Source organism: Erythrolamprus reginae, chromosome 2, assembly GCF_031021105.1.
Source record: "Erythrolamprus reginae isolate rEryReg1 chromosome 2, rEryReg1.hap1, whole genome shotgun sequence".
Taxonomy (NCBI): Eukaryota; Metazoa; Chordata; class Lepidosauria; order Squamata; family Dipsadidae; genus Erythrolamprus; species Erythrolamprus reginae.
The window spans coordinates 30253057-30268867 of NC_091951.1; the positions used below are offsets into that span (position 1 = coordinate 30253057).

General features: G+C 45.0%; 1 protein-coding gene across 3 annotated transcripts in view; it reads left to right on the top strand.

Moving 5' to 3' along the window:
• The window catches only part of EGFL8 (EGF like domain multiple 8), a 45434-nt gene that overhangs the window by 12333 nt on the left and 17290 nt on the right, over window positions 1-15811 (top strand). The window contains exons 1-5 of one of the 3 annotated variants that reach the window (XM_070744108.1): window positions 3924-4011; window positions 6831-6967; window positions 12870-12989; window positions 13496-13608; window positions 15693-15788. In XM_070744108.1, coding sequence (XP_070600209.1) covers window positions 6867-6967; window positions 12870-12989; window positions 13496-13608; window positions 15693-15788 — 430 coding nt within the window. In that variant the 5' untranslated portion in view covers window positions 3924-4011; window positions 6831-6866. Of the gene's footprint in view, window positions 1-3923; window positions 4012-6830; window positions 6968-12869; window positions 12990-13495; window positions 13609-15692; window positions 15789-15811 lie in introns of those variants that run through there. The other 2 variants (XM_070744107.1, XM_070744109.1) reach the window with 2 other exon arrangements.

Sequence of the window (15811 nt, forward strand, 5' to 3'; positions counted from 1 at the left end):
CAAATAATGTGTGCGATTGGGAAAACCACAGGGAGGGTGGAGGCCCTGTTTCCTCCCAGGAGATTCCTAGAGAGGCCCCATGGAGGCTTCTCCCTGCCTTTTCTGGCCCTGTTTCCCCCCAGGAGATTCCTAGAGAGGCCCCATGGAGGCTTCTCCCTGCCTTTTCTGGCCGTTTCCTCGCAGGAGATTCCTAGAGAGGCCCCATGGAGGCTTCTCCCTGACTTTTCTGGCCCTGTTTCCCCCCAGGAGATTCCTGGAGAGACCCCACAGAGGCTTCTCCCCACCTTTTCCGGCCCTGTTTCCTCCCAGGAGATTCCTAGAGAGGCCCCAGGGAGAGCTTCTCCTCGCCTTTTCCGGCCCTATTTCCCTCCAGGAGATTCCTAGAGAGGCCCTACGGAGGCTTCTCCCCGCCTTTTCCGGCCCTATTTCATCCCAGGAGATTCCTAGAGAGGCCCCACGGAGGTTTCTCCCTGCCTCTTCCGGCCCTATTTCCCCCCAGGAGATTCCTAGACAGGCCCTACGAAGGCTTCTCCCTGCCTTTTACGGTTACAGTTTCGGAGGCTCGGGTTTGTAAGTGGAAAATGGTTCCTGAGAAGAGGCAAAAAAATCTTGAACACCCGGTTCTTATCTAGAAAAGTTCATAAGTAGAAGCATTTTTATTTGTTTGTTTATTTACCTATTTACCTATTTACCTATTTACCTATTTACCTATTTACCTATTTACCTATTTACCTATTTACTTACTTACTTACTTACTTACTTACTTACTTACTTACTTACTTACTTATTTATTCATTCATTCATTCATTCATTTATTTGATTTGTATGCCGCCCCTCTCCGTATACTCGGGGCGGCTCTTAGGTAGAGCTACCACTGTACGATGGGCCGTTGAACGTTATTACTCTGCTCCAGCAGTAGCACTGAATGAATGATGTATGAATGGTTAAAACTTGGGTTTTAAAATCATATTTTTATTATTGTATTTTCTTATTGTTGTCCGCCGCCCCCAGTCTGTTTGGAGAATGGTGTCCTATAAATTTGATTAAATAAACAAACAAACAGCGACTGCCACTTGTTGAGAAGATGGCAAAAGAGGAAGAGGAGGAGGAGAAAAAGGAAGAAAACAAATGATAAGGTTGATGAAGCTCACGACAATGTGAACAACAACAGTTAAAGGTGTCCACCTGTCTATTAACTTAGATGCCAACCACTGAAACTACAAAAAAGGACTTTCTGCCTTTGAGCAGCTGTTGGGCCAATGAAGCAAAGCAACCCAGACCAACGGTCTCTGAAGATTCCCTTCTCTGCGTTCTCTGAAATCCCTTTCTCTGCAAGACCTCCTCTCTGCGTTCTCTGAAGATCCTCCTCTCCGCATTCTCTGAAGATCCCCCTCTCCGCGTTCTCTGAAGATCCCCTTCTCTGCGTTCTCTGAAAATCCCCTTCTCTGCGTTCTCTGAAGATCCCCCTCTCCGCATTCTCTGAAGATCCCCCTCTCCGCGTTCTCTGAAGATCCCCCTCTCTGCGTTCTCTGAAGATTCCCTTCTCTGCGTTCTCTGAAATCCCTTTCTCTGCGTTCAGTATACATCCCCCTCTCTGCGTTCTCTGAAGACCTCCTCTCCGCATTCTCTGAAGATCCCCCTCTCCGCGTTCTCTGAAGATCCCCTTCTCTGCGTTCTCTGAAAATCCCCTTCTCTGCGTTCTCTGAAGATCGCCCTCTCTGCGTTCTCTGAAGATCCCCCTCTCTGCATTCTCTGAAAATCCCCCTCTCGGCATTCTCTGAAGATCTCTGAATGTTTCCAAATGTAAAATAATGCACTTGGGGAAAAGGAATCCTCAATCTGAGTATTGTATTGGCAGTTCAGTGTTGGCAAATACTTCAAAAGAAAAGGATTTAGGGGTAGTGATTTCTGACAGTCTCAAAATGGGTGAACAGTGCAGTCAGGCGGTAGGGAAAGCAAGTAGGATGCTTGGCTGCATAGCTAGAGGTATAACAAGCAGGAAGAGGGAGATTATGATCCCACTATATAGAATGCTGGTGAGACCACATTTGGAATACTGTGTTCAGTTCTGGAGACCTCACCTACAAAAAGATATTGACAAAATTGAACGGGTCCAAAGACAGGCTACAAGAATGGTGGAAGGTCTTAAGCATAAAACGTATCAGGAAAGACTTAATGAACTCAATCTGTATAGTCTGGAGGACAGAAGGAAAAGGGGGGACATGATCGAAACATTTAAATATATTAAAGGGTTAAATAAGGTCCAGGAGGAAAGTGTTTTTAATAGGAAAGTGAACACAAGAACAAGGGGACACAATCTGAAGTTAGTTGGGGGAAAGATCAAAAGCAACATGAGAAAATATTATTTTACTGAAAGAGTAGTAGATCCTTGGAACAAACTTCCAGCAGACGTGGTAGATAAATCCACAGTAACTGAATTTAAACATGCCTGGGATAAACATATATCCATCCTAAGATAAAATACAGAAAATAGTATAAGGGCAGACTAGATGGACCACGAGGTCTTTTTCTGCCGTCAGACTTCTATGTTTCTATGTTTCTATCCCCCTCTCTGCGTTCTCTGAATATCCCCCTCTCTGCGTTCCCTAGAGGGTGATTCTCAGGTTGATTTTCCATCTCCTGATCTGGAGAAAGGCAATAACAGGGTGTCACACAGAAGAGGCTGGCCAGCCACCACCACCCATGTGTGTGTGTGTGTTGTAGCACCCAAACCAGCTGCTGTGTTGTTCTGCCTGCCATCTGTGCGCGGGGGTGTGGAAACAACTGGAGAATGGCTTCACATATATGCCCCTCAAAACACACACCATGGGGTGTGAAAGAAACAATGCCCTGGGACAGGGCCCAAAAGCTTGACCCTTGAACGGTACGAGTGCGTAGGCAGAAGATCTGAATTTTGGCTTCTACAAAAAATATTCTGGCACGGGACAGGGGTGGTAGAGGTCAAAAGCCCACCAGGTGTCCCCTTTTCCCTTCTCTCTTGGTGGCCTCCTTGCCCTTTTCCCCTTAAGGAACAGAGGCAAAGTTCTTTCAGGCCCAAATCCAAACCACGCAATCTCTTTTTGTTGGGCCCCGTGCAAAATTTTCAAAATCCCCCGTAAAATTGGCAAGACAGAAAGGAAGGATTTGAGCCAATCTCCTGCGGTCTTTCCTCAAGGATGGGAATGGATGTGGTTCTCCCGCAGTTCCAGTCCAGCTGAGTCTTCACGCTCCAGTTTTGGGGGCCTTGCCAGATCTGGGGTTGACGTGAGGGCAACCTCAGGCGATCGTGAAGGAGGCCTGAAACCATGCTGAGGCCTAGCGGCCTGGCCCACCCAGACATCCCTCAGTTCCTGTGTTGGGAGGGCTTTATGAGTGTCTGGCTGGAGATCTGCTGGTTCCTTTTCTTCTTCTTTTTTTAAAAAAGCCGACATCTGTGGGTGATATTTTCCGTCAGGGCCTGAAACCGGTTCCTGCCTTTGTCCTATTGTGAAAAGCTACCACGGTTCTCAAAGGCCTTCGCGGTGCTTTCTCTCTCTCTCTCTTGCCGGTGACGCCGTGCCCTGCCATTTCGCACCTCCCTCTCCTTCACACCCCAAATATCTCATCTTGTGGGGGGATGCCTCTCCCCCTCCAGAACGCCCTGCCGCCCCCTCCCCAAGCCCCTGAGCCGTGACAATGGGCCCATGTGTTCCGTGAGGGGTGAGGAATTCAAAGGGGGCGGAGGGGACAATGGGGCCCTGTCTGGGCCACTCGCCTGCTCGGCGGGACCAGGGTCGGAGGGCCGTGACTCGTGCCAGGGGATGAAATGCCAGGGAGCACGGGGGCTTTGCCATGCTGCAGGGGTGTGTGGACGCTGTCCAAGAGAGGTGGGGACTTGGCAGCTCGAGTTCAGACACACACACACACACAAACTCCACCACCATCCAAGCCAGCCCGAACCCGACAACTTCACTGCAGCTCCTGCTCTGGAGTCTCCAGGCTGGCTGAGGAGACGGAGATCTGCGGAAACAGGTAGCCCAGTGCAAGAGGGCTTGTGAGCATGCGTGAGTGGCTGGGCAGCTTTTTAAAGGACAGAGATCCAGATCACGCATGTACGCCCCACTGCAAAGTGGGCAGGGGAGGAAAAAACTATGCAGGAGCCGCTCCTGTTTTAGGGACCTGAGTTGCAAATCTCTGGATCACCAGAAAGGGCAGCAACGTTCGAGCGCTCTGTGGGGCTGTGGGGCCCTCTAGGGGCCATCCAGAGCCTTGCAGTTCAGCCCTAACTTTTTCCTGCTCTCTTCGCGCTCTCTGTTTTTTGAGTTTGAGAGCTTGAAATTCCGGGTTCTTGCATGCTGCAGAAGGGAAGATCCTTTCCGTTCTCTCTCTCTCCCCCCATTCCCTCCCTCCCCCCCTCTCCCCCTTCTCTCCCCCCTCTCTCCATCCCTCCCTCTTTCTCCCCCTCCCCCCTCTCTCCCCTTCTCTCTTTCTCTCCCCCTCCCCCTCTCTCCTCCCCTCTCCCCCCTCTCCCCATTCTCTCTCCCTCTCTCCCTCTCTATCTCCATCTCCCCTCCTCTCTCCCTCCCTCCCTCCCTTTCTCCCTCTCTCTCTCTCTCCACTCTCTCTCCCTCCCTCTTTCTCTCCCTCTACCCCTTGCTCTCTCCCTCCATCCTTCCCTTTCTCCCTCTCTCCCCCCCTCTACCCATTCTCTCTCCCTCTCTATCTCCATCTCCCCCCTTTCTCTCTCTCTCCCCTCCCCCTCTCTCCCCTCCTCTCTCCCTCCATCCCTCCATTTCTCTCTCTCTCTCCACTCTTTCGCCCTTCCTCCCCCCTCTCTCCCCTTCTCTCTCCCTCCCTCTTTCTCTCCCCTCCTCTCTCCCTCCCTCCATCCCTCCCTTTCTCCCTCTCTCTCTCTCCACTCTTTCTCCCTTCCTCCCCCCTCTCTGCCCTTCTCTCTCCCCTCTCTCCCTCCATCCCTCCCTTTCTCCCTCTCTCCCCCCCTCTCCCCATTCTCTCTCCCTCTCTATCTCCATCTCCCCCCTTTCTCTCTCTCTCCCCTCTCCCCCTCTCTCCCCTCCTCTCTCCCTCCATCCCTCCCTTTCTCCCTCTCTCTCTCTCCACTCTTTCTACCTTCCTCCCCCCTCTCTCCCCTTCTCTCTCCCTCCCTCTTTCTCTCCCTCTCTCTCCCCTCCTCTCTCCCTCCCTCCATCCCTCCCTTTCTCCCTCTCTCTCTCTCCACTCTTTCTCCCTTCCTCCCCCCTCTCTGCCCTTCTCTCTCCCCTCTCTCCCTCCATCCCTCCCTTTCTCCCTCTCTCTCTCTCCACTCTTTCTACCTTCCTCCCCCCTCTCTCCCCTTCTCTCTCCCTCCCTCTTTCTCTCCCTCTCTCTCCCCTCCTCTCTCCCTCCCTCCATCCCTCCCTTTCTCCCTCTCTCTCTCTCCACTCTTTCTACCTTCCTCCCCCCTCTCTGCCCTTCTCTCTCCCCTCTCTCCCTCCATCCCTCCCTTTCTCCCTCTCTCTCTCTCCACTCTTTCTACCTTCCTCCCCCCTCTCTCCCCTTCTCTCTCCCCTCTCTCCCTCCATCCCTCCCTTTCTCCCTCTCTCTCTCTCCACTCTTTCTACCTTCCTCCCCCCTCTCTGCCCTTCTCTCTCCCCTCTCTCCCTCCATCCCTCCCTTTCTCCCTCTCTCTCTCTCCACTCTTTCTACCTTCCTCCCCCCTCTCTCCCCTTCTCTCTCCCTCCCTCTTTCTCTCCCTCTCTCTCCCCTCCTCTCTCCCTCCCTCCATCCCTCCCTTTCTCCCTCTCTCTCTCTCCACTCTTTCTCCCTTCCTCCCCCCCTCTCTCCCCTTCTCTCTCCCTCCCTCCCTCTTTCTCTCCCTCTCTCTCCCTCCCTCTCCCCCTCTCTGCATGTTGTCAGCATTTGGGTCATAAATCAGGGATGTAGCAACATGGGGAAAATCTCAGCCGGTTGTATCATGTGAATTTTGAGTAAGATCTTACAGAGGAACCTGATGCTCCGTGTTGTCATCAAATTTCCTGGGTGTGTTTTGCAAATTGTGACATACCCCAGTGCAGAGCTGTGGTTTCTGGAGAAGCCAAGGGATGGTCCCTTCCGAATGGGGAGGAGGAGGGAGGGGAATTAAGGGAGCCCCCTTTCTGCTGGCTAAGCATTAGGAGAGGGCCAAAGAGGCAGGAAATACAGATCCCCCCCCCCAGTGCTGGCATTGTTTTGGTTTGGTTTGGTTTGGTTTGGTTTGGTTTGGTTTGGTTTGTTTGGTTTGTTTGGTTTGTTTTGTTTGGTTTGTTTGGTTTGTTTGGTTTGGTTTGGTTTGGTTTGGTTTGGTTTGGTTTTGTTTGTTTTGTTTGTTTTGTTTGTTTTGTTTGTTTTGTTTGTTTTGTTTGTTTTGTTTGTTTTGTTTGTTTTGTTTGTTTTGTTTGTTTTGTTTGTTTTGTTTGTTTTGTTTGTTTTGTTTGTTTTGTTTGTTTTGTTTGTTTTGTTTGTTTTGTTTGTTTTGTTTGTTTTGTTTGTTTTGTTTGTTTTGTTTGTTTTGTTTGTTTTGTTTGTTTTGTTTGTTTTGTTTGTTTTGTTTGTTTTGTTTGTTTTGTTTGTTTTGTTTGTTTTGTTTGTTTTGTTTGTTTTGTTTGTTTTGTTTGTTTTGTTTTGTTTATTATTAGATTTGTATGCCGCCCCTCTCCATAGACCTGGGGCAGCTAACAACAGTAGTAAACAGCATATAACAAATCTAATGTTTAAAATAATTAAAAACCCTTATTTAAAACCAAACATACACACAAACATACCATGCATAAATTGTATATTGTTCTCTTATCCTTTCTCCTTGGCTCCCACAGGTCCTGGGCTCTGAGGGCTTTCCTGCACGTTGGGAAATGGGGGGGCCAGCCACCGGTCCCATTGTCCTGCTTTGTGGGAAATTCCTTGTCATATTCCTTCTGCGGGAATCGCTGGGCCAGAGCAAGCAACGAGAGGGGTAAGGCGATTTGGAAAGAAGGGAACTAAGTGGTGAAATAATACAGAACAGCCAGAAGATTCAAGCACTAAGCAGTTCCTCTTTATTGTTTTTGGGAAGCATCTGAAAAAATGTAGTGATGCCTTGAAAACAATCGAGAGACACGTTTTGCGTCAAAACACAACTCTGGCGTGTGAGTTAACCATTCAGTGGAAGTGATGTTGGGGCCTGGAGGCTGTTGGGGCCTGGATGGGTGTCAACAAACTCAGACTCAACCCAGACAAGACGGAGTGGCTGTGGGTGTTGCCTCCCAAGGACAATTCCATCCATCCGTCCATTACCCTGGGGGGGGGAACTACTGACCCCCTCAGAGAGGGTTCGCAACTTGGGCGTCCTCCTCGATCCACAGCTGACATTGAAACGTCATCTTTCGGCTGTGGCAAGGAGGGTGTTTGCCCAGGTTCGCCTGGTGCACCAGTTGCGGCCCTATTTGGACAGGGAGTCACTGCTCACAGTCACTCATGCCCTCATCACCTCGAGGTTAGATTACTGCGACGCTCTCTACATGGGGCTACCTCTGAAAAGTGTTTGGAAACTTCAGATCGTGCAGAACGCAGCCACAAGAGCCATCGTGAGGCTTCCAAGATTCTCCTACGTTTCCTCAACACTCCGTGGCTTGCATTGGCTGCCAATCAGTTTCTGGTCACAATTCAAAGTGTTAGTTATGACCTTTAAAGCCCTACATGGCATTGGACCAGATTACCTCCGGAACCGCCTGCTACCGCACGAATACCAGCAACCGATAAGGTCCCACAGAGTTGGCCTTCTCCGGGTCCCGTCGACTAAACAATGTCGTTTGGCGGGGCCCAGGGGAAGAGCCTTCTCTGTGGCGGCCCCAGCCCTCTGGAACCAACTCCCCCCGGAGATTACAATTGCCCCTACCCTCCCTGTCTTTCGTAAGCTACTCAAGACTCATTTATACCGCCAGGCATGGGGGAGTTGAGATATTCCTTCCCCCTAGACCATTACAAGTTATGCATGGTATGTCTGTGTGTATGTTTGGTTTTATAATAAGGGTTTTTAGTTGTTTTATTATTGGATTGTCACATGCTGTTTTTATCATGGTTGTTAGCCTCCCCGAGTCTACGGAGAGGGGCGGCATACAAATCCAATAAATAAATAAAATAAATACATTCATTTGGTTCTGGTTGGCTACTGTTGGACCTGCAGTAACGCAGCAGATGAAAGCGAAGAGGCAAAAAAAAAGAAGAAGTTCCTGATTTTTTGGGACAGGAACTAGTGTCTATGGAACTCACTGCCACAAGAATATCCTGAGGATTGCAACACTATATTAGGCTTTTTTTAGTCTGGAGGACAGAAGGAAAAGGGGGAACATGATCGAAACATTTCAATACGTTAAAGGGTTAAATAAGGTTCAGGAGGGAAGTGTTTTTAATAGGAAAGTGAACACAAGAACAAGGGGACACAATCTGAAGTTAGTTGGGGGAAAGATCAAAAGCAACATGAGAAAATATTATTTTACTAAAAGAGCAGTAGATCCTTGGAACAAACTTCCAGCAGACGTGGTTGGTAAATGCACAGTAACTGAATTTAAACATGCCTGGGATAAACATATATCCATTGTAAGATAAAATACAAAAAATAGTATAAGGGCAGACTAGATGGACCATGAGGTCTTTTTCTATGTTTTTTAAAGATTCATCAAATAGGATGAATGATGGATGTCCTTTAATGTTCTTTTTTCTTCTTCTCGTGGCACAACTCATGCTAAATTCTGCAGATTTTTGAATAGAGGTAGTCCTTGAATTATGACCAGTCGGTTAACAAATATTTGAAGTTTTGACGGGGTGACTTACACCCCCTTTGGGTGCCTGGCAACCAGCCTCCGTTTATGTCTATTTGCAGTGTCCTGCAGTCATGTAATTAAATTTTATGACAGTTTTGATAAAAACTGACTTTTTCTTCTGATTTTGGGAAAACCGCGACCAGGGCAAACCGGCAGTTTGCTTTAATGACTGTGTTCTTTGCTTAATAACGGCAGTGATTCTGTCAGCGACTGACACAAAGAAGGTCCTAAAATCAAGTCACTTATTTGACTGCTTTTACAATTGCCACAAGTTACGACCTTGATGGGTATACTCCATCATGGTCATAACTCAAGCTATTTAAATGTAGAAAAAAATTCTGCTAAAAAAGTGTTAGTTCTCTGTTGCCTATTACTCACAACTATTACTTCGTATTACCACATCTGATACTCATACAGACTTTTCCAATGGACGCCCAAAATTGCTTTTTCAAGAGGCAACTGGACTTTCTCTCTCTCTTTTTCCCCCTTGAAGATGTTTCACTTCTCATTCAAGAAGCTTCTTCGGTTCTGACTGGATGCTGGGAATGAGAGATAGAAACGTATAAACATAGAAGATTGACGGGAGAAATAGACCTCATGGTCCATCTAGTCTGCCCTTATACTATTTCCTGTATTTTATCTTAGGATGGATATATGTTTATCCCAGGCATGTTTAAATTCAGTCACTGTGGATTTACCAACCACATCTGCTGGAAGTTTGTTCCAAACATCTACTACTCTTTCAGTAAGATAATATTTTCTCATGTTGCTTCTGATCTCATGTCCCAACTAATCTCAGATTGTGTCCCCTTGTTCTTGTGTTCACTTTCCTAATAAAAACACTTCCCTCCTGAACCTTATTTAACCCTTTAACATATTGAAATGTTTCGATCATGTCCCCCCTTTTCCTTCTGTCCCCCAGACTATACAGATTGAGTTCATCAAGTCTTGGATGGATGGATGGATGGATGGATGGATGGATGGATGGATGGATGGATGGATGGATGGTGGTGATGATGATAATCAATACAACACAGCAAACGAGATCACTATGTTGCATTTCATATTTCATTGCCAGTTGGGTGCTTCCCAAGCACCTAGGACTGTGTGATGTAGCGGCAAATTATTTGTGCCAATCCTAGTAAAGCAGCCTTTTGCAATTGACAGATGGAGATTATATTAAAAATATGACTTCAGTAACCGAGTTGTCGAAGCGTGGAACTCATTGATATGTTCTATTACTGTGTCTTCTTTTCTATTATTTCTTAGATATATTTTACTATGAGTATCTCCTCTATAACCTTCATCATGTATTTTACTATGTGTATATAGATATATACCCATTAAACCCTCTTTGTGCATTGGACAAAATAAATAAATGAATGAATGAATGAATGAATGAATGAATGAATGAATGAATAAATATAAAATATATCAATTCCTTTGGTTTTCAAATGTCTGCTGAGATCCTTTGGCACTGCGCTCACTGTGCGAAGAACCACTGGGACCACTTTTACTGGCTTATTGTTGTTGTTGTTGTTGTTGTTATTGTTGTTGTTGTTGTTGTTATTATTATTATTATTATTATTATTATTATTATTATTATTTAGATTTATATGCCACCCCTCTTATACCTATAATTTAGAGTTTCTCAACCTAAGACACTTTAAGATGGGTGGACTTCAACTCCCAGAATTCCCCACCCAGTTTAATTGTGGTTAGGGAATGCTGGGAGTTTAAGTCCACCTATTTTAAAACTGGCCAGATTGAGAAACACTGCTGTAAATCCTGCACACGGTTATGATAATTGAGGGAGGATCCTTCCATTCCCCACCCCACCCTGCTTCCATTCAGTCAGAATTGAAGAAGTTTCTGGGATGAGAGGTGAAAAGTTTTCCTCAAGGAAAAAACATAGTCCAGTTGCCTTTTGAAAAAGCACCATGAGAAAAAAAGACTCCTGATTCTGTTTTTGGATTGAAAAGCCTCTGTGGGCCGAACAACCGTTTCACAGGGGTCACCTAAGACCCTGAGAAAAGACAAATTTCCCATGGTGTTAGGAACTAAAGATTCTATTCTGGCACCCTGGAACATACTTTTACAATCCGACCAATCAGGCGTTTACAGTGGGGCTGTCCCTCTGACCTTCCTGCCAATCAGCTTAAAGCTCTGTTGGGGGGATTTATTTATTTATCGTTTATTTATTACGGTAATTGGATTTATACTCCACCCCTCTCAGGGACTGAGCACAGCTTACAACATATCAGAATGGGCACTAGACTTATAGTTGGGGGTCACCCCAACATGAGGAACTGTATTAGCAGGTCACGACATTAGAAAGGTTGAGAACCATTGCTTAGAAGGAGTGAGAGATGCTTTGAACAGTAGACTTTATTTTATTCTCTTTCTGTACCTGCTTTTCTCCACTCCAAACCATGCACCTGAACTCATTGCTTCCCTTTTTCCAGGTGATGTGTGAAAGAGAATAACAGTAACAGTAACAGTAACAGTAACAATAACAATAACAATATTTTTTTTAAAATAATAATAATAATAATAAAAATTTAGACTGTGCAGAATCTGATGCTTTAACCCTTAAATTAAAAAACAAAGAAGACTCGGATTATAAAACATGGAATTCTTTTTATGATTGGTTTCAAAGAAGAAATAAAGTTTAAATTAAAATATATCAATAGCAATATTATTTTCTTTTTTTAAATATATAACAGATCAAATATGATATATATATAGTGTTTTGTTAAAATAAAATTTGGATGAAATTAAATTAACCAAGTAGGAGTGTACGAAAGCGGCTAAGAAAACAACACCACTAAAAAATAATTTGATATCAGAAAAGATTGTTTATTTTTTCCTCCTCACGAGAGAATACAAATGATATATATTTTGTTGTTTGTTTATTGTCATTGTTAATATTGTTTATTGTATTTAATTATTATTATTATTATTATTATTATTATTATTATTATTGTCTCTATGTGTTTTGTTTTATTTTGTTTTGTATCTTTTTCTTTTTTTGTTATGTTTTGTAAATGTGAAGATGTATATATATTTTTTTAAATCAATAAAAATTATTTTAATAATAATAATAATAATAATAATAAATAGTAGTAGTAGTAGTAGTAGTAGTAGTAGTAGTAATAACAACAACAACAACAACAGCAACAACAACAGAGTTGGAAGGGACCTTGGAGGTCTTCTAGTCCAACCCCCTGCTTAGGCAGGAAACCCTACACTACTTCAGACAGATGGTTATCCAACATCTGCTTAACAACTTCCAGTGTTGAGGCATTGACAACTTCTGGAGGCAAGCTGTTCCACTGATCAACCATTCAGAAGATGAATTGCTAGAGAGTTTGGCGTTCGTTTGTTTACATATGGGTGTGTGGGTGTGTGTATATATGTATATATGTCATCGGACCAGAATATCTCCGGGACCGCCTTCTGCTGCACGAATCCTAGCAACCAGTTAGGTCCCACAAAATTGACCTTCTCCATGTCCCGTCGACTAAACAATGTCGTCTGGCGGGACCCAGGGGAAGAGCCTTCTCTGTGGCGGCCCCGACCCTCTGGAACCAGCTCCCCCCAGAGATTAGGATTGCCCCCACCCTCCTTGCCTTTCGCAAACTTCTTAAAACCCACCTCTGCCGTCAGGCATGGGGGAACTGAGACATCTCCCCCTGGCCTATATAATTCACGCATGGTATGTTGTGTGCATATCTTGCTTTTTAAATAAGGGGTTTTTAGAGACTTTTTAATACTAGATTTGTGATACATTGTTTTTATTATTGTTGTTAGCCGCCCCGAGTCTGCGGAGAGGGGCGGCATACAAATCTAATAAATAAATAAATAAGTAAGTAAGTAAGTAAGTAAATAAGTAAATAATCAATCAAACAAACAAACAAACAAACAAACAAACATACATTTATACATACAAGCATTTGCAGACAAATTGGTGTTTATATTGGAAGAACCATCAGAGACTGGATTTAATTTAATACAAAGAAATTAAAAAATATCTCCTTCCATTTCTATCCGCAGCCGAGTGTGTGCCCGAAATATGTTGAGAATCCCCTTAGCCTACAATGAGACGTACACCAAGCCCCAACACCAGCCATATTTGAAGCTGTGCCCAGGACCTCGTGTGTGCAGTTCTTACAGGTAAGAGCAACATTTTGGTCAGACGAGGATTCAAAAAGATCTGTGGGTCCTATATTTGGGGCAGAGGAGAGGGAAAACTACAACAGGAAAGCTTGGGGGCTCAACAGTGAGCCTTTTGTAAAATAAATAAATAAAATAAAAATAAATAAAATAAAATCTCTTCCCCTCACCACCACCTTTTTTTCCTGACTGTAATACATGAGAATGGTGTGATTGTGCAGTAAGGATTGTTTTTAATATCGATGGGTTTTAAATTTCGGTTTTAATTTATATTGGATTTGTACTCTGTATATTGTATTGTTGTTGTTGTTGTGAGCCGCCCCGAGTCTTCGGAGAGGGGCGGCATACAAATCTAACAGATACTTACTTAATAAATACTTAATGTCCTTCCTTTGTTGTAAGTGACCCTGTTCCGGAAAGTAAAATAAATGTACAGAAAATAGATGGGGCAATTTGATGTTCTGTCCACTCCACTCAAAAGAATGACCATAGCTTCTCTTCTATAGGACAACCTACAGGGTAGCCACGCGACAGGTACGAAAAGAGATCTTACAGGCCCACATCATTTGCTGCCCGGGATGGAAGAAACGTCACCTGGGGGACACTAAGTGTGAGGAAGGTGAGTGACCAAATTCCATAGCACAATTTTTGACGGACTTTATATGCGCTAAATACAGTAACAGATGTTTAACAGAGGGATTTGAAGATTAGTGGAATGTTTCGTTTACCTGTTGGCTGCTTTTTCTTATTTATTTATTTATTAGATTTGTATGCCGCCCCTCTCTTAATATCACCTCCCTCTCTCTCTTTCTCCCTCTTATCTCTTGCTCGCTCGCTCGCTCCCTCTCCCTCCCTCCCTTATCTATCATCTATCTTATCCATCATCAATATCCCTGGTTCCCAACATGGGGCCCACGGCCCACAGGGGGGCAATTTGATTTTTATTGGGGTCATTGGAGCCTTGTTTAAACCAAGTTAATGGCCTTTTAGGCTTCCTCCGCATGTGTCGAGTTCATTTTTTGAATAGTAAGAATTATGTGTCATGGGGGGAGGGGCATCAAGATTTTAGAGATGGTTCAAACAAGGCTCCATAGCCAAAAAAAGGTTGAGAACCGCTGATCTATAACTTATATTATCTTAGCTTTTTATCATCTATCTATCTCTATTTCTACCTCTATCTACCTATCATTTATATTAATCTATCTATCTATCTATCTATCTATCTATCTATCTATCTATCTACCTACCTACCTACCTACCTACCTCTACCTCTACATACGTACCCTGTTTCCCCGATAGTAAGACACCCCCGATTGTAAGACGTATCGGGGGTTTCAGGGGGGTCGGCTAATATAAGCCGTACCCCGAAAGTAAGACATATGTCTTACTTTCGGGGAAACACGGGGGTATTGCCGCCTCCCTCTCATCTAGCTGCGCGCCGCCTCCTGCCCACGTCCGCACCGTCCCCCTCTCCATACGTCGCCGCGTCTGCCAGCTCCCTCTGATCTTAATGAGCGCCGCCTACTACCCACTTCCGCGCCGTCCCCCTCTCCATACGTCACCGCGCCGCGCCCCCTCTCCATACGTCACCGCGCCGTCCCCTGCACTTGTCACTGCCGCCTCCTGCTTAAAATACGGTAATGCACACAGTATTAATCATACATCAGTAAAACATACACACTGGCATACTGGGGTATCATCTGCTGTTTTGTGGTGAATACAATACTGTTCAGGTTGTAAATAAATGTTAATTTTATGGTTAAAACAAAAAATTTGACAATTTTTTTTCCAATATAAGACATACCCCGAAAGTAAGACATAGTGGGGCTTTTGAGGATAAAAAGAAAGTAAGACACTGTCTTACTTTCGGGGAAACACGGTACCTATCATCTATATTAATCTAAAAGATCAAAAGCAACGTGAGAAAATACAGTGATACCTCGTCTTACAAACGCCTTGTCATACAAACTTTTCGAGATACAAACCTGGGGTTTAAGATTTTTTTGCCTCTTCTTACAAACTATTTTCACCTTACAAACCCACCGCCGCCGCTGGGATGCCCCGCCTCCGGACTTCCATTGCCAGCGAAGCACCCGTTTTTGCGCTGCTGGGATTCCCCCGAGGCTCCCCTCAATGGAAAACCCCACCTCCGGACTTCCATTGCCAGCGAAGCGCTTGTTTTTGCAATGCTGGGATTCTCCTGCTGGGATTCCCCTGCAGCATCGCAAAAACACAGAAGTCCGAAGGTGGAGCTTCCTATGGAGGGGAACCTCAGGGGTATCCTAGTAGCGCATAAATGGGCGCTTCGGCTGGCAAAAGGGGTGAATTTGGGGCTTGCACGCATTAATCGCTTTTCCATTGATTCCTATGGGAAACATTGTTTTGTCTTACAAACTTTTCACCTTAAGAACCTCGTCCCGGAACCAATTAAGGTTGTAAGACAAGGTATCACTGTATTATTTTACTGAAAGAATAGTAGATGCTTGGAACAAACTTCCAGCAGACGTGGTTAGTAAATCCACAGTAACTGAATTTAAACACGCCTGGGATAAACATAGATCCATCCTAAGATAAAATACAGGAAATAGTATAAGGGCAGACTAGATGGACCATCTTTTTCTGCCGTCAGTCTTCTATGTTTCTATGTTTCTATTAAGTGTGGAGACACGCGATGAGCCTTCCCCTCTCCTTTCTCGCCCCCAGCCATTTGTCACAAGTCATGCCAGAACGGAGGCAGCTGCATCCAACCAAATAAGTGCCAGTGTCTGCCTGGCTGGGGCGGACGATATTGCCAGATTGGTGAGTGGAAGGCAGGAATCTCG